This window comes from Callorhinchus milii, unplaced genomic scaffold (genome assembly GCF_018977255.1).
Source record: "Callorhinchus milii isolate IMCB2004 unplaced genomic scaffold, IMCB_Cmil_1.0 Scaffold1, whole genome shotgun sequence".
NCBI lineage: Eukaryota > Metazoa > Chordata > Chondrichthyes > Chimaeriformes > Callorhinchidae > Callorhinchus > Callorhinchus milii.
The window spans coordinates 104,879,711-104,904,546 of record NW_024704742.1 but is presented as its reverse complement, the minus strand read 5'-3'; the positions used below and the strand labels follow the sequence as shown (position 1 = coordinate 104,904,546).

At 38.7% G+C, this 24,836-nt stretch overlaps 1 protein-coding gene across 1 annotated transcript in view; it reads left to right on the top strand.

The window, feature by feature from the left end:
• The window catches only part of man2a1 (mannosidase, alpha, class 2A, member 1), a 122,762-nt gene that overhangs the window by 74,664 nt on the left and 23,262 nt on the right, over positions 1 to 24,836 (top strand). Inside the window, exons 10-16 of the mRNA XM_042333961.1 lie at positions 2,892 to 3,006; positions 6,222 to 6,289; positions 7,442 to 7,607; positions 7,975 to 8,211; positions 11,228 to 11,350; positions 15,847 to 15,961; positions 23,213 to 23,346. Coding sequence (XP_042189895.1) covers positions 2,892 to 3,006; positions 6,222 to 6,289; positions 7,442 to 7,607; positions 7,975 to 8,211; positions 11,228 to 11,350; positions 15,847 to 15,961; positions 23,213 to 23,346 — 958 coding nt within the window. The remainder of the gene's footprint in view (positions 1 to 2,891; positions 3,007 to 6,221; positions 6,290 to 7,441; positions 7,608 to 7,974; positions 8,212 to 11,227; positions 11,351 to 15,846; positions 15,962 to 23,212; positions 23,347 to 24,836) is intronic.

The window sequence follows — 24,836 nt, the reverse complement described above, 5'->3', positions numbered from 1 at the left end:
GGGCCGAGCCAGGGGGAAGGGGAGGAAGGTGACCAAAGGCACGGTTGAAGAGAAAGATCTTCAGCAGAGACCTGAAAATAGGAAGAGAGGGGGATAAACGAAGGGAGTGAGGAAGGGAGTTCCAGAGCCTCGGGGCACAGTGGCTGAAGGCACGGCTGCCGAGGGTGGAGTGGAGGACTCGGGGGACAAGGAGGAGGCCAGACTCGGAGGAACGAAGGCAATGGGCAATGTTTTGAGGAGAGAGGAGGTCAGAGAGGTAGGGGGGTGCAGAGGAGTGGAGGGATTTGAAGACACTGGTGAGGATCTTGAAGTCGATCCTCTCTGGGACAGACAGCCAGTGCAGGTTGGCAAGGACTGGGGTGATCGGGGAGTGAGTTTGGTGCGGGTGAGAATGCGGGCGGCAGAGTTTTGAATAATCTGGATTTTATGGATGGTAGTGGAGGGGAGGCCGGTGAGGAGGGCGTTTGGATAGTCCAGCCGAGAGGTGACAATGGCATGGACCAGGGTTTCAGTGGCTTTCGAAGAGGTATTGGCAGAGACACGCAATACGTCGGAGGTGGAAGAAAGCGGTGCTGGTGAGGAACTGGATGTGGGGGAAGGAATGATAATTGGGGGTCGAACCTGACGCTAAGTTGCGTACGGTTTCGGAGAGTTTTAAGGAGAGGTCTGGTAGGTGGAGGAGGTGAGAACCGTGAGATTTTAGACGTTGACGAGAGCCAAAGAGTATGGCTTCCATCTTGTCAAGTTCAGCTGAAGGAAATTTGCGCTCATCCAGCTCCTGAGGTCCGACAGGCAGGCTAACAGAACATCAGGGGACTGGGGGTCCCAAAGAGAGGTGACAAAATAGAGTTGGGTGTCATCCGCATGCATGTGGAAATGTACCCCATGTCTGCGGATGACATCCCCAAGATGGAGCATGTAGATCAGAAAGAGGAGGGGGCCACGGATGGATCCTTGGGGTACCCCGCAGGTAACCGGGTGAGAGTGGGAGGAGAAGCCGCTTGTGCAGATGTACTGCTGACGATTTGTGAGGTAGGACTCGAACCAGGCGAGTGCGGTCCCACTGAAGTGGATGACGGAGGAAAGGTGGTGGAGGAGGATGGCGTGATTGACTGTGCCGAACGCGGCGGAGAGGTCCAGGAGGACAAGGAGGCAGAGGGAGCCCTGGTCACAGATACAGAGGATTTAATTTGTGACTTTCACAAACGCGAGGAGGACGTTTTAATAGTCCAGCCGAAACGTGACAAAGGCATGGACCAGGATTTCAGCGGCTTTTGTAGAGAGGTATTGGTGGAGATGGACGATGCATTGGAGGTGGAAGAAAGCGGTGCTGGTGAAACCAAATCTGGGAAACAAACATTTTTTTTAATTCACCACAGTTCCTGATGCTGGCAGTACTGGAAACACTTGTTGGATAAATGAATGGCTGTATTTCTATGCTGAATGTATCTGTTGTAGAATTTTATCGTTCTTGCTCAGTTTGTTACTGAACTCAAGACAGACAGGACAAATTTGGCCAAGGACACAATTTCTTATCTGGGGACATATGGTCACCCGAATAAAGAGAGTAAATCTCGACTGTAACCAAGATGGTCCCCACACTGGAATTCCCAGTTAGTGGTTGGCCAGTACAATCTTGAGAAGGCTACCATCTGTCTCACCATGGGCTCCTTTTTCGCTTACTACTCATCCCACAAAAGATGCTGTTGCCTAAGACCCTGGCACTCTCTGTTACATTCTCTCGAGCACACCTCCTCTAGGGTCTGATTATATCTCTCCACAAGATCTCCTGCCTCTGCCACTTCCTGAACTCCAAAGCAGCTGGCCTTGCACCACCCTATCTCTTTTATCCCCCGCGATCCTGCTTCCCAAGCCATTTCGTCTGCACTACAAACTCCAGCCTGCTTCATGTCCCAGCACACAATCATGAGCTCTCAGCAATTTTGCTCTTCCTCTGGACCTCTTCTGAATCCCTCCATCTTGCCCCTTCCCTCTCTGCTTTGAAATCCCACCTGAAGACTTACCTCTGAATTCACTTTCGACCCCCAACCTTCATCTCACTTCCAGCTTGGGCTCCTGGTCAGTCTTTGTAAGGTGCTTTGAGGCACTCTCCCAATGTGAAAGATGCTAGATAAGTACAGGGTGACCAAAAAGTCATGGTACCATAACAATGTCTGAAAGAAATTATGATATTTTTGTTTTTAGACAATAGGGTAGTTATCACAACATTTTGGTCACCCTGTATAAATTATTGTTGCCGTTCAATATGAAGGAATTTCAACAACCCCACTATGCAGCACAATTTGAGTGGAAATCTAAAGTTACCTGGTCTAATTATAACTAAAACTTCTGGTGGCATTAGTGGTTTGCGCTGTTGGAAAATTGCTTAAGTAAATGTAATATTCCATCAATTAGTTGACTAAATTTACGTTTTTCATCTAATTATAATGACAATTACCTCGGTGTTAATGCTGCATTGGAATATTGGCTGTAATGATATTATCCTTACTGCCAAGGTAAACCTGCTTGACATTAATGGGATAGTAATGTCTGAATGTGGACCCCAAAGCAATAATTTATACTGGACATTGGAATGTGATCTTGTTAGAAGTATTTAAATTCTAAACTGTGAAACAGATATGCTTCATTATCTTGCTATCAGTATATTTTAACCTTTATCAGAGAAAATACCCTTTGATCTAAATTTCTTTGATGATGGGGGGGATTTGTTCTCCATGGATGCTGCCTGACCTGCTGTGTGTTCCCAGCGACTTCTGTGTTTATACCAGATTTTCAGCATCTGCAGTACTTTGCCTTTTTTAAAAAAAAGTATTCTTAATAATAATCCTTGCACGCTTAATTGAAGTACTCTTAATTTTGTTTCTTTGTAGACTCTTTCACTCCATAATGAACTTGAAGAGGGTGATAATAGATGCAGCTCATTTTCTCATTTTAAAAGACAAGGAAAATTACAAGCACACCTCTTCAACTCCCTTTCTTCAGATGGTAAGAGATTTTACATTGTAGCAGATTCCAAAACAATAACATTAATTAGATGTGTATTTTCTAAGTGAATGCTTGTAGTATTGGCACAGAAAATTAAATGTGCCATATAAGTGGGTATTTTTCACACATTTTTAGAAACAATATGCCTTATTCTGTTTCTATATGATCATCAAGCAATGGTAGCTTTCTGGAAAAATATTACTTAATAAAGGGCATGTATCCTCATGGTATACTCAAGTGTAGTGTATCTTACATAATCTTTGATCGGGTTCATAATAGATAGGTTTCACTCATTGTTCAAACTTGGAAAATGAATGAAAGACCAACACATGCGAATCCACAAGTTCAGTTTTGTCCTTTGTTTTTGTGGTTTGTAATCCACTATTTTTGCTTATCTATTTAACTGCAAGAATAAATTTAGCAGCACTTATCAACTTATCAATCATTGCAAACAAATCTTCACAACAGTTTAGGTAGTCAGTGTTTGAAAATTGGTTCACTGAAGTGTCATTATCAAGTATGTTAGTATCAGTTAATTCATAGAATATAAATGTACGTTTACATAGCGTCTTTCACATTGGGAAGAAGTCCAGTGGTGCTTGACAGTGCTCACAGGAATCGGAACCAAGGGAGGGGTGGTGGGGTGGAGGGCTGCGGGCGAGGAGGGGAAAGTTGACTGAAAGTGCAGCCAAAATCATGAAAGTCATCGTCTTTTGAATGATTACTGCAGGTTTGTAACTTGTACAGCTAGGCATAGTTCAAACCATTAGCAAAGCAAGGACAGCTTGGTATCTGAAACACCAGTATTTATGCAGTATTTTTCATGCAGCGAGTTGTTCGAATCTGGAATCTGAAAGGGTGGTTGAGGCCGATTCAATAACTACTTTTAAAAATGTGGTGGACGGGTATTTGAGGAGGACGGGTTTGCAGGAGAAAGGGCTGGGGAGTGGGATTGACATTAATTGCTCTATTCAAAGAGCCAGCACAAACTCGCTTGGCCGAATGGCCTCTTTTTATGCTGTACGATTCTATGATTCTATGATTCTATGCCACTGCAAGCTAAGTTAGAACCCTTTCAGCAGAAAAGCAATTGGGAGGAGGGAGCTGGATTTATACTTCCTATACCTCATGACACTGTCTGGGGACCAGGAAATGCTCTGTGCATGCAAAATAGATCTTTAATCAAATTTTTAAAAAGTCTATTAATAAGACACCTACGAACCTTTGAGACACTCTATCTGAGCAGTTTACATCAGCTACATTTATATTGCAGCCGTACAAACTAGTGTGCTGATCAAATCAGTTTCTTAGGGTGGTCTCAACAGCTGACTTCCTGCATGATTTGCTTTTGGATTGCACTGCTGAGCATGATTTATTCAGTGGCTTTCATGGGATTCGTTGCTAACAGTTCATCAAATGGAATTACCCCTGTAGATATTCTGGTAAACCTATATCACAATCATTTCAGGAGAACCTCGGGCATTAGTGCCTCATTCATAGACAATTGCAAGGCTTTCTCCAATATAGCTGGTTCTATGCTTGTCATAACCAACATGACGTAGGATCTCAGCATTCTTGTCATCATTTGCAGATTCCAGCTTGATAGTTGGATTAGTATTGGTATGGAAGGTTAGCATAAGTGACAGGAATCAATATTATCCTTCTTGACATAGAAGAGTCAGTATCTTAACTCACTGTCATCACATATACCAGATTTGAAGCTATCCATGGAGCAGGTAAATGACAGGAGATTCTCATACAGCTGAGGAAGTAAGTCTGACTGTCCAATGTGCTGGAGTTATGGATATTCAAAGCAGTGATCTTTCAGTAGCCTGCAAAGGCTGGCTCTTCGTTGCATTACAACCAATGCAAGGATGTCAACTCAAGTTGTGGAAATACTTGCATTGTCAACCTTTCCGATGTCAATATTTTACACAAATATGTGTCGCACTTTTTGAGAAGAAAATTTAGCTCTGGTAGGCAGAAACAATAGGAAAATATTTGTGTGTTCAGATACAATTTCTGGTGTTTCATAGCAAGTTAAGGATGCAGATGCTGTGGGAACAGCGACTTGGATTTATATAGTGATCTTCACACAGGATAGCATCTCAGAGCTCTGTACAGTGACCGGATTGGATACCAAGAAAGGGAGAAGTGACTGTAGGCGTGGTTGGAGTGGTTGAGGATTTGTGTATCTGTTTCTTTTTGTATGTATTTCGCACTTTTACTTACACAGTAAAACCCTCAATAATCTTGTAATAGGTATCTATCTACTTTGGGAACAAAGAAATCTGATCATTTTTTTTCCAAAATGTGCTTCCATTCTCAAAGCAAGAATTTTGTTGAGTTTTCTTGCTAGAACCTGGCAGGAATGTCTTCCATTGTTGGCTTGTGATCTATAGCTGTGTTCTTGAATGATATCCATCCCTGTTGCATCCCTCTGGGATTTTTCTTTTTTGGTTCTGAATGTGTTTTACTCATTTTAATAGAATATGGCTTCATGCCCACAAGGTGTGTGAGGCTGGCTCAGTTGGTAGCACTCTTGCCTCTGAGTAAGAAGGGTGTAGTTTCAAGCTCTACTTGGGACATGAAACTCATATAGTCTAGCCTGATACTCCAATAGAGTAGTGAGGTGTGCTGCTTTGTTGGAGGTGCTGCTGCATTGTTGGAGATGACGGCCTTTAGATGCGACATTAAACTTAAGGGGGGGTCTGCTTGTTCAGGTGGATGTTAAAGACCCCATAGTATTATTTGAAAAGTGAATGGAGTTTCTCTTGTTGTCTGGCCAACAATCCCGCAAATAAAATTGGTCATTCACTTCATGGTTCTTTATGGGATGCTACTGTGCCAAATTAATTAGGAGGAAAAGTAGATTTGGGTGTCATATGGGTACATAAGGGGTAAGCCGCCTGAGACATCCCATTGAGATGGATAAGGGAGGCGAGGCAGTCGAAGAGGTTGGCATGATTGACTATGTCAAAGGTAGCAGAGAGGTCCAGGAGGACAGAGGCAGAGGGCTTTGAAGACCTCTGTCTCAATGCTGTGGGCAGGGCAGAGACCGGTCTGGAGGGGCTTGAATAGGAGTGGAGGCAAAGGTATGAGTGAAGTTGGTTGGCAGCAATGCATTCCAGGACTTTGGAGATGAAGGGCAAATTTAAGATGGGATTATTTGAAATAGGTATGTCTAACAAAAATAAATATTCTGTTTCTTTTAGGATGATAACCAAGATACCCAGGATGCTTTACCAAAAAAGACAATCATCGGATTGAACTCACTGCCTCGGTATATAACACAGCTTCAATTTTTTTTAAAAAATGTTCTTCAATGGCTGCAGAAATAAGTTATAAATAGCTATATTTGAATTTCAACCAGACCATAAGTTTCAATTCTCAGTAATTTAATTTTGAAAAGAGATATCTCAGAGGGAACCTTCTGGAAGTGTATAAGATAGGATAAGGAAAATAAACACAGAATAATACGTTCAGATATGCAGCAGGACATGAGGGCACTGGTTCAGAGTCTATTTTAGAGGGCAATTTTAGAACAGACACAAAGAAATTTATCAGAACATAATAGCTGCAGTGGGTTACCAGGGAAGCTGGTTGAGGCCAGGACATTGGACAAATTTACAAAAAATGTTGATGCTGTAATAGAAAGCCTGGTTGATTTTCCAGAAGAATTGAGTTTAAAGGGCGTTCACTTAAGCTTCTCTTGTGAACTCATTTGTGTCTCGTGGCTAAGTGTAGGGAAGTTACCAGCTAAGTTGCTAGTTGTAGCATCCCACAGTAGTGTGCTAGTGCAGTTCCAGTTATGTTTAGATAATTTTCATTCTCGTTCAGACAGTTTTACTGTATATTTTATCAAGTGGTCGCTAATTGACATATTATAACATCAACAAACCCAGAGCCATTCTGCTTGGCTCACTCCCCTGCTGCTCTCTCCAGCTCATGGGGCCAGTGTGAAATTGCAGAGTGTTGTTTGACTCTCAATACTCACTCCATTCCTTACATATGTGGAACTCTTAAATAGGTTTGGTTTAGGTACTATTCAGCTCGATGATGGGTTTCCACATGTGTCAGACACCTGCCTGACCAAAAAAATCCTCTTTCTTTCTCTCCTAACTCTGCCTTTCTCTCCAAGTCATTCTCTCTCACTCTCTGAGTCTATTTCTCTCTGTGTCTATTCCTACCTGAGTCTCTTACTCTGTCTTTCTCTGACTAACTACATTGTTTCAAAAATAAATACTTTGCACTATCAGCAAAGAAAAAATCCCGTTGAGTACATGCACGTGAGGCTACCAGGGATGGAATTTACTGGGGCTGACAGTTGTTTATGTGGAAAAATTGCATCCCTTGTAACCTGTAACCAGCTTCTGAAACTGTATTTCAGTGGCGTAATAGTATTTGAGGTATAGTGGCAATATTTCTGTTTCAGGTTTCTTGTGATGTATAACCCCACAGACCAGGACCGCACCTCTGTTGTAACAGTGTATGTAAATTCATATAAAGTAAGGGTGCAAACTGCTTCAGGGCAACACGTGACATCCCAGGTTAGCGCAGTTTGGGACACACCCACCACAGTTTCTAAAGACGCATTCCAGGTACGGTCAACTTTTTAAATCCTAAATCTACAGCATCATTTTAGTAATAATCTGATATGATTTCTGTTATTACCAAGTAAGGGTATGTGGTACAACATTCACGCAGTTGGCACTCTTGAGCTGCACGAGTGGCTGATGGCTCTGTTGATATGGGATAACATTCCCTCCAAAACAGTTTTACATTGATATAGTATACAGTTGTTCTAATGATAAGGTACATGGAAGAGATCTTTGGTGACCAAGTGTTATGATTAGTATACTATATATGTGCATGTTAAAATCTGATCATTTTTGCAGATTTGTTGCATGAAGCAAAGATAATTGTCTACTCTTCGTTATTTACTTTGCTAATTTCTTTTTCTTTCAGGTTTCCTTCCTGGCACAGGTGCCAGCCCTGGGTTTGGGGCTATACCAACTTGTGGAAGCACAAGATATAAAAACGGTGCTTGCAGATTACACAGTGTGCTTGAATGGAAGAGAAGACGTGACAGTCAGCACAGACAGTGCCTTCATACTCAATGTACTCAAAAGCTCTACTGATGATTTGATTATTGAAAATTCAAATATGAAAGCTTGGTTTTCGGGAACTAAAGGTTTTATTCAGGTAAAACAATACAATTACTGTTTCTTTGGCTTTTTAGCACTATAAAATTCCCTTTTTTTCATCAATCTTCACATAGCGCTGATAGCCACTAGGTCTCACTCCTTTGTTCACTAATATTGTACAACATTTATGTTGGCAAACTGGAAATGTAGCCGTGTTTGATTTAGCTGTTTGTCACTGCAAAGGATGAAATATAACATCTGACTTCAACAAAACCACCTCTTCACCATGTTCAAATATCAACTTACACTGTTCAGCCAATTTTTAATTCAGCCAATTATTTTTCATCCAACTTAAGGGCTGTAAAACTTTATTCTGGGCCACTGTAGTTACCTCTCTATTACTGATGCTTTTATATTTGTAGGGAGGGTTCACATTCAGTAGCCATTGGCACATGAGCAAAGCTTGAAGGGTGTGTTGGTGCTTAACTTCGGACAGCCCATGAACAATCCCGTGTCAGCAAACCATGAGAGACCTGATCTTAATCCTTCGAATTCAAGATCCTCATCTTCACCAACAAGGCCATTCACGGCCTTCCTCCCTCCTACCTCTCCGACCTACTATCCCCCTACTTACCTGCCCGTACCCTCCGTTCCTCTGGCTCCAGTCTGCTACACATCCCCCGCCCCAACCGCTCTACCATCGGTGGCCGGGCCTTCAGCCTCTCAGCCCCCAGGCTCTGGAACTCCATCCCCCAGTGCCTTCATCGCCTCCTCCCTTTCCTCCTTCAAGGCCGGTCTCAAGATCTTTCTCTTTGACCGTGCCTTCAGCTCCCCTCTCGACTCTCTACCCCCTCCTCGCCCCCTCCCTTCCCTCCCCTCACCCTGACCATTTCCCCCCTGCTCGGGTCCTGACCCAACTGTCCAGGGCCTTGGGACGTCCTTCCGACGTGAAAGGCGCTCAATAAATGGAAGCTTGTTGTTGTTGTTCTGTCGGATTGTAATATTTAGTTCAGTTTTTTATACTATTCCTCAATCTCCAGGCTTAAATCCTTTTTAGGAATTCATTCAAAATAAGTGTTTCTAGTGCCTTTAACATATGAAACACATATACTTGTTGGAATTCATTTAAATCAATATTAAAACAGTTTTTACAAAAGTGTGCAGTGTAGTGGATTCTAAAATACATATTGAATTTCATCAAGAAATAATTTCATTTTTATAGTGCTTTTATCAAAGCATTTCCCAAGTATTTGCTGCCAAATGTAGTGACTGCTTTTGTTGGAAAGTGCAGCAGCCATTTATACTTTAAAAGTTCCTTTAATCAGCCATGATGAAATGAATGACCAATTATTCTGGAGGATTGTTGACGAGGATACTGGAAAAAACTTCCCTCTCTTTTCTAATACTGTTCTGCGATCTTTGACTTTCACCTGAGGGCAGATGGAATGGATGTTGGTTTTACATCTCTTCTGAAAAACAGCCCTTCCAATAATACACCACTACCACCGCATGGGAGTGTCAGCCTAGAATAGGAGATCACATCCTATTGTAGGGCTGGAACTTGCAATCTACTGACCCACGGGAGCCTATGTAGATTAATTCATCAGTCATTTCCTCCTCTTTTTCACAGTCTTACTAGTTGTGAGAATGAATTTAGAGATTATCTCAACTCTGTGCCTCTATACTGAAATTGAATTAGATTACTGCTTTCAGTGATCAAGTTTTCTGATTGCCCAGTAATGCAGATACAAAGAGCAAATAAAGGAAAATCAGGAGTAGTTATAAATCAACTGAAACCAATTTTTATTGTTATTACACAGGAATAAAAAATAGGATATAGTTATAACACTATAGTTATAACACTACAGCCCTGTTATAACACAGTGGTTGGGATCCATAAAATCACAACCGCAGCAAGATATAGATTTCACTGCACACGCATGCACCCAGCCAGCTCATTCCCTTCATACTGTATAAAAAAAGTTTATCGCCTACGTCACTTTTGTGCTTGTGCAAAGTGTTGTTAGTGGCATCTCAATAAACTGAAAGTCAGCCATTTTAACACAAGAGCTGGCCAATGAGCGGAAAGTGAGTGGACCGGCAGTATGTATACAAAAGTGAATGAGATCCACAGGGCACCTTCATTATAACCATGCTACAACGAAGTATAACAGGGCCACACTGTAAGCGCAAGAAGTTTTGTTAATTCTGCTGAGATTATTGATCCTGGATGGTTAGATAAGAGTTTCCCGTTTTAGAATATCAGATTGCGAAATTCATAGCCACTAATTTGCTTGCTAGCCTTTTGTTTTACTTTGCCAGCTCGAGATTCATGTTGCCATCCACAGCTTTTGCAATACAATGTTGCCAAAAAGAAAGTCACAATTAATAAATTAGGGATTTGAATAATAAATACAAATAATAATAATAATTCTTACATTTAGTTTAGCTCCTTTCACATTAGGAGCCAATTTGTGCACAGCAATGTCCCGCAGCAGCTATGAAGTGAATGGCCAATTTATATGGAGGAGATTGTCAGCCAGAAAACCGGCAGAACCTCCCTTCTGTTTTTGAATAGAGTCGTGGGATTTTGAACATCTAGCTGAACAAGCTAGGACCTCGCCCTAACATCACACTCAAAGGACAACACTTTATAATACTTCTTAACATATAACACTTCCAACAATGCAGCACACACCCAGCACTGCATTGGAGTGTCAGTCATGACTATATGAGTGCCTATATGAATGAATAAATGTACTAAATGACTGCTGGGTTTGCTCAAAGATTAAGACAGTCACACACTTTACAGTACTCCTGAAGTGCTATGAAACGTCTCAAAGTCATGATAAGGCGCTATATCAAATGTAAGGAACATAGGAACTGGAGGAGGCCTTTTAGCCCTTCAAGCCTGTTCCGCCATTTAATTAGATCATGGCTGATTGGTACCTCAACTAATCCTTTCAATTCCAATTTCAAGGAATTGCAAGGAAATGCAAGATTATTACTGAGTTATATTTTCAGTACTTTGAAAGCTCAGATGTTATTCCAAATTCTTTGTTTGTTTCCCCTAGAAAATAAAGACCAAGGATGATGATAAGGAACATCAGATAAATATTCAGTTCATGTGGTACGGAACAACAAGCAACCGAGACAAGAGTGGTGCCTACCTCTTTCTACCTGATGGAGAAGCTAAGGTAAAACAATAGAAGCCTTTTATACAATGCTTTGTTATAGCGCACATTTTCTTTTTCGGATGTAGCCTCTGATATTTACTTATCGAAAAATCCATAATAAGTGCACTAGCTCCATCAGTGCTTCAAATTGCTGACCAGTATGTGGGAAGCCAAAATCACTTACTGCACGCTGTGCATGCTTTCATAATTTCTTTTATTTAGGATTTTTTTTATTATGCATTATGTGTTTCTATTTTAAAGCTAATATTATGATCTATGTAAGCAATTTAATGTTGTGTATAGATAGATCATGTTGTAGACCTCACAGGAATTAGTTTCTCCAAATACTGTAATACTATTTGTAGAGATTCCTTTTTTACATAGAATCTACAGTACAAAAATATGTCATTTGGTTCAACTAGTCCTTGCTGGGGTTTATACTCCACAAAAACCTCCACCCTAATCCACTCTCCCTAGCTTCTCCCATACCGCAAGCATTCTCTTATCAAATAAGTAGAATTGAAGTCACTTTCAATTAAAATTTCATTTATCTCAGACTTATATTTTAATTGTTTGATATTATCCAGTTATGTATGTATATATTGCAATAATTCAATTCTTTATGTGTTCAGAGAAGGCTCACAGAAACCATATTTGGGAATGTAAGCATAATTGTATTATGTAAATCTATAAGTTATGTTTATCTCTCTTTGAAATTGGCAATTTTATCTGATGAATCGCTGTGCTATACATCATATTAAATCTCGCGATTGAAGTCTTCTCACCCTGATTTTCAGAGTGTATTGAACTCAGAAATAATACATGTTAGCATGGAAATGCTGAACAATAAATCTGCATTGCTCTAATTTCAACAATGTGCCCGGTGCTTCATTAAAATTCAAATGTAATTTTAAGAATATGCTGCCTTCTCTGCTGACAGTCGGTTACACGTCTTACATTAATGAAGGTATAAATTTGCAGTGGAGACCTATAGTGATTTTGATTAAGCTCAAAAATATGGCTCAGCAAAGCTTCCCTCGAGCAATAGTTCAAAGATTCAAATTTGAAGGCTGGTGTAAGTGTGCTGCAATATTCAGCTCCTGTATGTTTTCTCAATTCTTAACCTCCCAAATCGCCCATTATTAAAAAGTATAATATGACTATTATACATACTCCTAGTTCTGGTGCTAGATTTGATGTAGGTTTAGGCTGTGTTATAGTATATTAATATAATTATATATTAATATAACATAACAGATATTTTTAAATACATTTTATTTAAAAGCTTGGGTCCAAATCCGTGAGTGTCCTGCAGTCGTGAAGGCCGAACACACTGGCAAATGTTAATTCACTATTAAATGCCAATCAGATCAGGGCGCTATTTCTGTAGTTCTGAGGCAGGGTGGGTGGGGGGGGGGGTGGATTTGAACTTTTGTCTCTTGAGGTTTTCAGCTTCAGATGACTTCATTACAGTAGAGCAGAAAAACATCACTTGGTCATAATTCATTTGAAAGCTGGTAAAAGTCATCAATTATTTGTAATTTCTAATGAACTTAAAGAAAAAACTTTTTTGGGCTAGTTTAATTAGGAGGGTTAACTCTTAGACGAACCTATGGAGCTTTTGTGGGCCAACTAACTGTACACGTTTAGCTCATATATGCTGAGAAAGCACATTATTAAAGACCTAGCTGTGTGCACTAGTGGGCAGGAGCAGATTGAGGTAACAAACTTCTCTCTGCCACATAATGGTATCTTGGGGCTTGGGGCAAGGTAGAGATGTTGGAAAGTGAAATTTTGCTTGTGAAAAAATTATATTAAAAAAAGTTCTAAATAAACTAAACAATTCAAAACCTTTACCTGTACTCACCCATTTGTCATTTTATTCTTTTATTTGTAGCCTTGTCTATCTAGCCTATACATTTGTTTCCTCCTAAGCTTTCACTATCTTGATTCTTTTTCAGTCAGGCTTTATAATCCATATACTCCCAATGATGAGAGTTTGCAATTGAAATATAATCCAACATATCGGTCCTTTGCCCTTATTAGAGAAGAAACAATCTCGTTGAAGTGAATCTGTTTTGGAGGTAAACAAAATGACTTAATGAGAGCAAAAGGTTAATTATTTGTACTTACAAAAATCATTTCGGAATCTTAAAATCCTTTTTTAAGGGCTTGAAAAGTGCAACCAATTTGAATGTGCAACCAATTTGCCTCAGACCATAACAGCATAACCATAACAGCAGAAACTGAGAGCATTGGTTTAAAATTAAAAAGCCTCAAACAGGACATGAAGTAGAATGATTTTTCCTCCACACCATAGTAGACATGTGGAACAGAATCATCATGACCGAACCATTTGTTAAAACTTTAATTAGCTCCCTTAAAAATGGGTATCTCTTTTAGAATAGCTGTGTGGGGACAAGAGCGATCAGATGAAAATTCTCCATAGGACATAGTTTCTGTGCTTCTGTGGTTTAGGGCAAGGGAGGTGGAATTTTGTTAGTGGAGAAAGTAAGCCAGGTAGTGAAGATGTGTGGATGAATAAATATTCTGGAGTTTTTGTTTGGTTAGCTTTAAGATTCAAGGAGATTCATATATAACATCTTTTCACCATGTGTGGTTAGCATGGGCTGCAGAAGAAGCAGCTTAATGCAATCAAATGTTCTTTTCTCATCCTGCGGCTTCTTTTCCCCACTATTGCTGCCTAACATTTACAACTTGTGACAAATTCTCAATATCTCATTGGTTTTGATAGTTTCAATTTCCACAAGGGTCAGATGCTCGGCTGACCCCAAAAATGTACCGTAGATACTAATAGTTAAGAGTAAAAAACATATTATTCATACGGACACAGATTACTCAAAAAGAAAACTAAGAATTTGAATATAATTTTGGCAGACTCTTTTTTAGATTAAAAAGATGATTAACGTTTGAGAAATAAATATTAATCTTGCTTTTACAGGATAACTGAGCTTAAAACTGTATAGATCAAGTAACTAACCAGAAAGCCTTTTTATTTCCCCCTGCAAGCTTTGAAACTGTTTCCAAATCTGAACTCAAACTAACTAAAACCAAAATTGCATCAGTCAGGTGGAACTATCATTTCCCCAACAGACTTGCTTATAATATATGCTGCACTCAAATCAAATTTTCCTCTTCAGACAGGTTATTTTGTTTTCATTGTGTTTTCTCTGTTGCAACAACATTTCATCATATATTTGCATTTTGGACTTCATATACTGAAGAGCTTCAGCAAAAGTTTTTTTTAAAGATCAACAGTGTAAACTAAAACATAGATTGTGAAAACAAGCTCTCTCCCTTTGACAAAATAGATGGAGTGAATTTCTGTATATTTTCATTTCAAGACAAATTGCCATTAAAATTATTTCAGGGTAGGATGTTTTGTCATGCCACAATGCTGTTGTCTTGGAAGGGAACATCTTTAATATACTGCTGCTTATATTCTTTTGAATGAAGGCAAAGGTAGAAAATGTTTACATATAAAAGGTCACCTACTGTCAACATTCCTGAGTCTGTTATGATTGTAAGTGATAAAATGAATAACAAGTGAACTGAATAATGTAAAAGGAATCTTTTTCTTATGTTTACCTATCAGAATTTAATTTAATTTACAGTTTTCAAGAAACAATCACTTTCATATAACAGATATAATTCATTTTTTTGTGTATGTGTTTTGCATACACAAAAACAGTTTTTGCATACAGTTTTTTCTCAAGGGAATCGTTTGTACAATACCTAAAGTCATGGAGTACTACGAGATTTTAAGTCTGTGCCAATGCCTCATCATTCTGTCCTGCCAAGGTGATTCCCTAGAGAAAATATTGTTCATATTTAGGGGCACTTTCACTCATGGCCACTAGAGTGATATTGCTAGAAGGCTTTTTAAAGCCACTATCTATAGTGCATTCCATACCCACTGCAGGGTATATGTAAGGCACAACCAGCCAGGGAAAAACTATGGATGAATAGCAGTGTTGCGATTACTCAGTGTTACTTTCTACATTAAAGGGAATACGTTTTGGCAGCTGACTGATAATTTTGAAATTGGTTATTTGACCAGGGACTTAATTCCTGGGTGGGGGTGGCTGGGGTGGGGAATGGCAGGACAATTCCTAGGTAGTGGCTGTTGTATATTTGTGAAATAATGTGTTATCATTTGTGACACGAATGTACCCTCAAGGCAGACCTGATACTAAAAATGTCATCACAAATGTATTGTTCATAGCTCATTTAGATAAAATGTGATTTGTAGGATGCATTTGGATAATTTATACAGTTGATATTGGAAAATGGTTGAAATGAAAGGAAAAAAACTGTAATGTTCTTGTAGCCTGTTATATATGTTGATTGTATGTTTTCTTCATAAGCATTTTTAAAACAAAATTTAGGGTTCAAAACCCGTCGCCCCAGACTTTTTGTAAGATATAGTGTAAAACTGTGTATTCATTACTTAAAATAAATTATCCAGTTTTAATAATTTAAATTTCCTCTTACAGCCATATTTTTCTTCAAAACCCCCTATCTTGAGAATAACCCGTGGCCCAATATTTTCGGAGATAGTGTGCATCTATGAACACTTCACACACTCAGTCCGGCTCAACAATGTGCAGGGTAAGATCAGTTGCACTTCTACCATATTTTTATGTTTTGTACATAATTATTCCTCTCAAAATTATTAGAGTATTTGGAAATCTGAAAACAATACCACTATGTTATCATTGCCATATTTACATTTTACTGGGAAATACAGTAGCTGAAATCCTTAGTACAAATTAGGTGAAATGAATCCACATGAGAGGGTTCTCACTTTTTTCATGACACCATGATAGAACATCCAAGTAGGCGGATAGAATCATCAGTGAAGGAATGTTATGATTTGGTACACTATGTTTAACCTGTGGGGTATTGCAAATTTGTGTTGTGACAGAGCGAATTAAAATGATTACTTATAGCTTATATTAAATGTAGTTCATTGATTCCAATTCTACCGCTTATTGCTTAGTGAATTCATCCATCATCAGTTGTTGATTCTTCAGCCTCTGCTCTCTGGATCTGTCTTCTAAAATCTTTGTCTTGCTTCTTCTCGCCTTGCCTTCAAAACGTCTTTAAAGAATAATAGTGTTATTATTGAGTGTTTCTATCCACAATATATATTTGCATCTGTAAAGAGCAAATTAATTTCTTTGCATCCCTGATGTACCTTTTAAATATTAAATCAAATAAACAAAGGATCAAAATCAAAATTGTGGTATTTCTACACAATGATAAATAAGGATTGCTTACAAACATGTTGTTAAAATCTGTCCTTAATGACATGCTTGAGACTGAATTTTAGGAGAATGATGTGCATCTCTCTTTGTTTTTGCGATTGGTGAAGAATAAATTTATTTATTCATGGCAATAAAAGTGGCCGTTTTGATTTTAAAATTAAATTTAAAATTATTTTGATTTCTCTATTTGGCAAAGAAGCACAAAATCTTCATTTCTCATAGGCCGTTTAAAAACTTTCACACTTGCTTACATGGACTTTCTTTTCAACTGAAAGAATGTGAGCAATTGAGAAAAGAACAGTGTGATAGCATCGCAAAGATGGGTGCTTCAGCTATGTTTCAGACAAATGCTTGTACTTTCACTTTTATTAACCTACTTTAGAAGCAAACTATTCATGGTCAGTAGGGGATTTATTAAACATAATCAGTCATTTTAAAGTCAGGAAAGATGAGCTGCAGTTTTAATTAAAAATGTTAAACATATGGATACAAATAATGGGAAAATTCGTCTCCATGCCAGTCAGGTAAGTTACTAAAAATACAAATGCTGTCTGGGAATTTTTAAGCAATTTAAAGGAAACTTTTGGCCTCAAAAATAACAGCTTCAATTTACCACACAAAACATTCCTTCTGTACGTGCTTCCTATCACCAATTGATGTTTATTTTAGAAGTATTCAAAGCAATAATTCCACATACAGATTGAAATCATTAAGTGTTTTGGAGAAATATTAACCCTGTGAATGCCACGGATGAGTTCATTCATTCCAATCAATGCTACTGGAGTGTATGTATGAGTGGATAGGGGCGGGGGTGCAATCACCCAAGTATCTTGGGCCCTACTTTCTACTTTAGACATAAAATTGCATTAAAATGTATTTAGTTGTATCTAAAATGCAGCCCTGTCAATATTCCCTGTTAGAGCTTTTCATTGCCTGCAAAATCTCTTTTGTTTGTCCGCAATTTTTATTCATATCCGGAAAGACATCAAGCTTGAAATGCAGCTTTGTCTTCTTGATTTTGTATGGACAGGACTGCTGTTTCCAAAATATTCCCTTATAAAGTATGAACAAGTAGTCTGTAAAACCAGCCAGTGTTTTCAAGGAGTTGCCTCCAGTGCATAGAGCAGTCATAGCCAATCTTTTTGGTTGGCCAATAGTCATGGAAACAACAAAATAGCATATATTTAGCATAAATCAAGAAATATTTGAACAAGAAACATTTATTTTGTTGACCAACAAAAGTGAGGACAGTACCACAAACACGAAAAGCTAAATGCAACTGGAATTTATAATAATATAATAATCCTTGCATTTACTATAGGAAGGCTGTTAAGGTATTGGAAAGGGTGCAGAGGAGATTTACGAGGATGGTACCAGGACTGAGGGACCTTGATTATGAGGAAAGGCTAGAGAGGCTGGGATTATTCTCATTGGGGCAGAGAAGGTTACGAGGAGACCTAATAGAGGTCTTCAAAATCATGAGGGGATTTGATAGGTTAGAAAGGGAAAAACTGTTTCCACTGGTGGGTGTATCAGTGACTCGAGGTCACAGATTCAAAATAGTTTCTATAAGAAGCAGAGGGAAGGTGAGAAGAAATTTTTTCATGCAGCGGGTTGTTCGAATCTGAAACGCATTGCATGAAGGGGTGGTGGAGGCCGATTCGATAACAACTTTTAAAAACGCTGTGGACGGGTATTTGAGGAGGACGGGTTTGCAGGGTTATGGGGAAAGGGCTGGGGAGTAGGATTGACATTACATTGCTCTTCTCAAAGAGCCGGCACAGACTCGATGGGCCAAATGGCCTCTTTTTGTGCTGTACAATTCTATGATTCTATGATTTGATATTGCGCTTTTCACGTCTTCTAGAAATCTCAAAGTGCTTCACAGAATATACTGTAAAGTGAATTGACTATATATTTGTGGGCGAAACGTGGCAGCTAATTGCACACAGCAGTGTCCCACAAACAGTCGTGGACTGAAGTGACCAATTTTTTTTATTATTGTTTTTTTTTCTTGAGGGATTATTCGTGCAGGGAATCGAACCCAGGTCTCTCGCGAGTGCTCTAACCACTGAGCTATAGGACTCCATTATTCATTATTAATGAACAATTATTTTGTCATTATTAATATGATCAGCAGAGAAGTAACAATCAGGAGATTATCTGTAATTTGAACTAAAATTGTTTGTCACAAGTGAAAAAAATAGTCTTAATGAAGTCAGTCATTGTTTCCAGCCTGACTAGCTTATCAGCCAAATATCAGAGTAGTTCTCCCTTGTATCAAACATCCTTACTTGCACATTGCCAAGTTCTTGAGGTTGCATTTCCAAGATTGCAGCTGGTATTAAAAGAAATCCCTTTCCTAGCCATTTTCTAGCTCTAAAACTCTTTCCAAAATGCCCGTTATTTGTCACAATCCTTGCACAACTGTGAAAATTGCATGTATACCCTTATTTACACAATTAGCTCTTAAGGGTGTCCTGTTGGGAGGTGGCATAGATTGAAATCTTGTTTTTAGTCTAGTTACTGTTTGTCCAACATGTCCTCAGGGCAGTAGGCATAAATTTATTGTCAAGTATTGGAAACCTCAGCTGGAAAATCTCTGCAGGAACTCGTATCTGTTAGGAACTTTACAGCCAAAGGATGCAGTCATAGCAGAACATCTTTCATGTTCCACTTTCTGATGGTGGCAATCATTTTCTTCGACCCTATTGTGAGATTACTTGTGTAATCACTCTTCCCCCAACAGATCACTAGCATTCCAGCCCATATCAATAAGAAAGGATTCAGTCCAAAATATATCGGAGAAGAAAAAAAACAATATTAGTTGCAGTTTCCTCTCATTAACCCCAAATGTCTTTTTTATTTCTCTGAAGAACTAACTCCATGTGCTCTGGTTTCTCTTGTCTCAACTACAATATGTCATATTCTGCTTGAAGCAAGACAGACACCTAACATGCAGTCGTACTTCACACTGTGATCTAATAACATGCAAAAAAAATTCCTACTGAGGATTGTTTGTATTTTTTTTATTTTGCAGTGTCTAAAACCAATTTAATCCTGCATTTATAATGTCTGTTTGGAAGTAGACATTAGGCATGAGTCAGGACAAATCATTCAAGACTGAGATTGATAGATTTCTTGTGGATAAAGGGATTAAGGGATATGGGGATAAGGCGGGTAGGTGAAGTTAGAATAGATCAGCCATGATCTTATTGAATGGCGGTGCAGGCTCGAGGGGCCGAATGGTCTACTCCTGCTCCTAATTCTTATGTTCTTATGCTCGAGCCCTACCGTGTATTTTTAGGAAAATTAAATTTGCCTCTATGCAGTAATAAACAGTGAGCACCAATCAAATTGGGCTCACACAGTCTCATGATCCGTTGAAATGTCTTGGGGGATCCAATGAACAGTCCAGTAATTCTCAACAAAACATGTTTAAAATATATTGAATTGACCTGCAACTGGCAATTTACTATTATTAATGATAACAATGATTTGGCACAGTGAGCCAAATGGCCTTCTTCTGTGCTGTAAATTTTTACGGTTCTAATAATGTAATAATCATTCTTGCATTTGATTTAATTCCTTTCATATCAGTAGGATGTCTCAAAGCGCTTTACTGGATATTACTGTAAAGTGTGATAACGATGTATTTTGTGGACGAACATGGTAACAAATTTGCAAATAGTACTGTCCCACAAACAGCCATGAAATGAATGACCAATTTTATTTGGGTGATTCATGAGCCAGACAAAGGAAGCAATTCCCTTTTCCAATAGTACCATGGGATCTTTATTGTCCACCTGAACAGGCAGATTGAACCTTGGTTTAATGTCTCCTCTGAACGAATCACCTCCAAAAATGTAGCATGCCCCCAGCACTGCTTTAGAATTGTAACCTAAATCAGCAAAAAAAACAGACATCAAGAAAACATAACATCAAGTTATGTTCATGCGCCGAGATTATAAAATACGGTCCCACTCCACAGCTGAAGTGAAGTTATTTTGTGGTCAATGGTATAATTCTAAGTATGGTGTTTTCCGTTATTTGTTGCAAGAAAATTGAAAATTAAATGGTATGACATTGTAATGAATGTAATTGTTTGGAAACGTTACTCTTAGCCTTTTCCATTGATGAGCGAAACTAGTTTGCATAACTAATTATTTGGCACCTTTTCAGTCATATGTAACCATTATACATGAGCGAGCTCTGTTTTCTGACAGCTCAAATCCTATCATCAGTATTAAGTTGCTTTGGGTTATCTAATGTCATGTAATTTTTCACATACTGACGAGAAGATATAAGTATACAATTTTCTGACAGCTCCAATCCTATTATAAATATTAAGTTGCTATGGGTTATCTAATGTCGTAATTTTTCACAAAAAGATATGGACATAATCTGTCATGATATATGGGTTCAATTTTGCTCTGCAGCAAACGTGTGGGTGAATACATACTGCATAACAAGTTACCATTCAATGACCCAGGAGCCTTTGACCCTGAGAAATCATTTTTTGATTTAAGGCTAATGGCTTTTCTACCCATTCTTAACAGAACATGTTCTCTAATGGTTTCAGCTATGAAAAATAACAAGCCTGCAGTCATGTTGTAATGAGTTGCTGAACTTTTCTATCTAGGGAAAACTCTTTTTTTCAAAGGAAAAGATTGAATACCGTCAAAATGTATGGGTATTCTATCCACAGGACACTGGGACACAATTAATTAATAATGAAGCTTGCCTCTTGTCAATTCCTTTGATGTATTTATTGTAAAGTTGTGCACATAGGTTGTTAACTATGATGACATGGGTTAGTTTGTACTTCTTTGTCATTCAAAAGCATTTCAGATCATTTGAAATGCAGATTTTGAAATTCAACTGAGCTACAATACCATAAAACCTCTGTTTGCCCTGTTACAACAGCAACAACATGCATTTATATAGCATCCTTCATACGGGGTAGCATCCCAGAGCATAAGTATGGAACAAGACCTATTTTCATTTGTTCTGCAGATTATTATGTATATTTGTCATGTCATGAACATCACCCAATTACGTTTAATCTCCTGTGCAAAGTTTCTGCAATTTTTTTCCCTGCACTCAAAGGTGCATTTAAAAAGAGTTTAGAGGGAGTATTTTCTTTTGAAAATAATGGCACTAGATATTGAGGTTAAAAATGTTGCTTTCACAATCATCAATTCATTTGGAAGCAGTGACTCTGGAAGTTGCTTCATGTGGAAGGTGCATCACGCCATCCCACAGAAACTCCCCTTCAGAAGTAGATCATGTCAGAACAGAGCATTGGTTCCATATCCAAGTCCCGAATATGCATTTTTGACTCCATAAAAATAAATAAATGTATATGGATTGTTTACTTCCACTGGAGAACATTTCCTTTTCTATATTACCTGGGGCCCACTTCTTTATGTCTTAGTCCACCCCAATTAATGGGGAGGAGCCATGTGCTTTCTCTGGCTGACAAATCAGCAGCTGTGCCTTCAGCCACTACTGTCTGAACCTCTGGAACTCCCTGCTTCAATCCCTCCAGCTTGTCCCCTCTTTGCCTGAACCCCACTGTTCAAACACTACCTTGCATGAGGGCGCTATATAAAAGCAAGTTGTTGTTATTGTAGTTTTTGAGCAAAAAGATATATCGTATCCATAAAATCTATATGTAAAAGCATAGAATAGCTGCTTCCACACAGGTAACCCTTGAAGGCTTAATATGCCTGGACAGAGCAACCTCATCCAGTAGAGGTTAATTGCAAAATTGTATTTAATTCTCACTTTGAAGTTACAATCTTAAGCTATTATTTAGCTTGTTCTTGTGCAATATCTTCATTAGCAGTAAACAGCTTTCTGACCATGATTAATATTTTAATTTTCAATGGCTGCATTTAGCGACAGTTAATAAAAAGTTGATCTATGAGTCGATCATTTGAAATCTCATTTTAATTTTGTTCATTCAGTTTAGCGTTTTTCATCTTGTAATTGTGTATTCCATTTGTTTAGTCATTTAAGTTTGCAGTGCTTGAACTTTTCAAATATTTGAAAATCAGAACTAAAAGCTGCATTGTATTTAAGAGTCATGTCAATTGCTCTGTTTTGTGCAGCCAGGCTAATACCACAAATAGATGGCTTTAAATAGGAAATGGGCTGATCATTTATTCTGTTCTGAAATCTAATCGAAAAAGGCTCTATACTATTTGCAAATATTCCACGGGGAAATATTTTGTTGGATAATTTCAGGGCTTTTCATTGTGCTGATGTCACCCAAGTTGACCATAATCATTGAGACATTGCCCTATATAAAGGCAAGTTGTTATTGCTGTTGATTCCTAAAAAGATTCCTTAATAAATAAACCAAAAGCACATTGACAGAATAGTGTGACACAATTCCACCTGCTGGAAGCAATATTCTGTCCTTTACAGAGAAAAGGGGTGTGTCTTTGATTCAGAGAAGAGTTTTAATACATCCTTCTAATCGTGAATGTTGTTAAATAAATGTAACTTGCAATTGCATAACATGTCACATATTTTTATAAATGTTTCTATACTCTGCTCTGATCACACATATTTTGTTATTCAGGAATCGATGGACTGTCAATGGAGGTGTCAAATATTGTCGATATTACGAGAGAACAAAATCGGGAGATGGTCATGAGGCTGGTCACAGATATCAATAGCCAGAATCAGTTCTATACTGACCTGAACGATTTCCAGGTATTTATGCTACATTTGAAACATATGTAAATATTTGAAGCTTTAAAGAGGAACATGTTGGACAGTATTCTTTCTTATTTTTTGGTCAATATCAGCTCTCAAATTTCTCCAACAAATCGTTCCCAGTGACTGACTCACATGCTGTCTATCTTTGCTGTCTTCTATGATCACATGATGGTTGGAAATGTGAGGTCTGCTTTTATATTTGAGTAGAAATGCTTGATGTGTCAACCTTAATTTAATAATCCTTGCATTTGGTGTGGTGTCTTTTACAATGGGAGCACGTCTCAAAAGGCCTCACGGAGCATACAGTAAAGTGTAGTGACTGTGTATTTGTAGGCACAAAATACTCCGATTTGCACACAGCAATGTCACAAAATGCCCATGAAGTGAATGACCAATTTTATTTGAGGGATTGTTGGCCAGAATACTAGGAGAACCTCCCTTTGAATTCACCTGAACAGGCAGACGGGACCTTGGTGTAGAGTCTCATCCCAAGGACTGCACCTCCAAAAATACAATATATCCCCAGCACTGCATTGGGGTGTCATCTTAGGCGAGTGCTACAACTGAGGCACTTTGATTTGTCCAAGCGAAGAGACTTATGCTCTCTTTTGGTGCAAAAAGAATCTTCTTACTTGGCTCTGTTGCTAATTCAGAATAATTCTAAAATCAAGATCCAACAAGATCAAGTGACTTGCTGCAAACTCTCCCAATTATACCGATGTCTTCCCATACTCCAATAAACCTGCAATGGAAGGCACATTATTTTTTGTTAATTTTATACTCAGCTTTTAGTTCTAAACTTGCATTGGAAGTTGAAAAGACCATTTACATGTAGTTGTGGGTTCAAGCCCCATATTGGGACACTGAGCTCACACCTTTTAGGCTGACACTCCAGGGCAGTGCTAAGGAAGTGCCACTGGCTGAGATGCTGTCCTTCGTATGAGACATTAAACCAAGATCCTTCTGCTTGGTGGATGTTAAAGATTCCATGTCACTATTCAAAAAGAGAAAGGAGCTTCTCCTGGTGTGTTCTGGCCAACGATCCCTCAGATGAAATTGGTTATTCATTTCATGGCAATTTGTGTGACATTGCTTTGTGCACATTGCTGTATGTTTGTGGAGTCCTGTAGCTCAGTGGTTAGAGCACTCGCTTTGCAAGCGAGAGACCTGAGTTCAATTCCAGGCAACCTTGGGCAAGTTTCCTTACTCCACACGCCTGATAATAATCCCTCAAAAAAAAATTGGTCATTTCAATCCACGACTGTTTGTGGGACACTGCTGTGTGCAATTGGCTGCAGCATTTCGCCCACACATATTCAGTCAATTCACTTTACAGATTATTCTGTGAAGCACTTTGAGACGTCTTGAAGATGTGAAAATCCTATATTAATTGCACGGATTATTATGTTTTCCTCCAAGTATGGTAACTACACTTTATTGTGCTTCGTGCAATGAAGTGCACCTTGATGTGATGAGGTGTTATA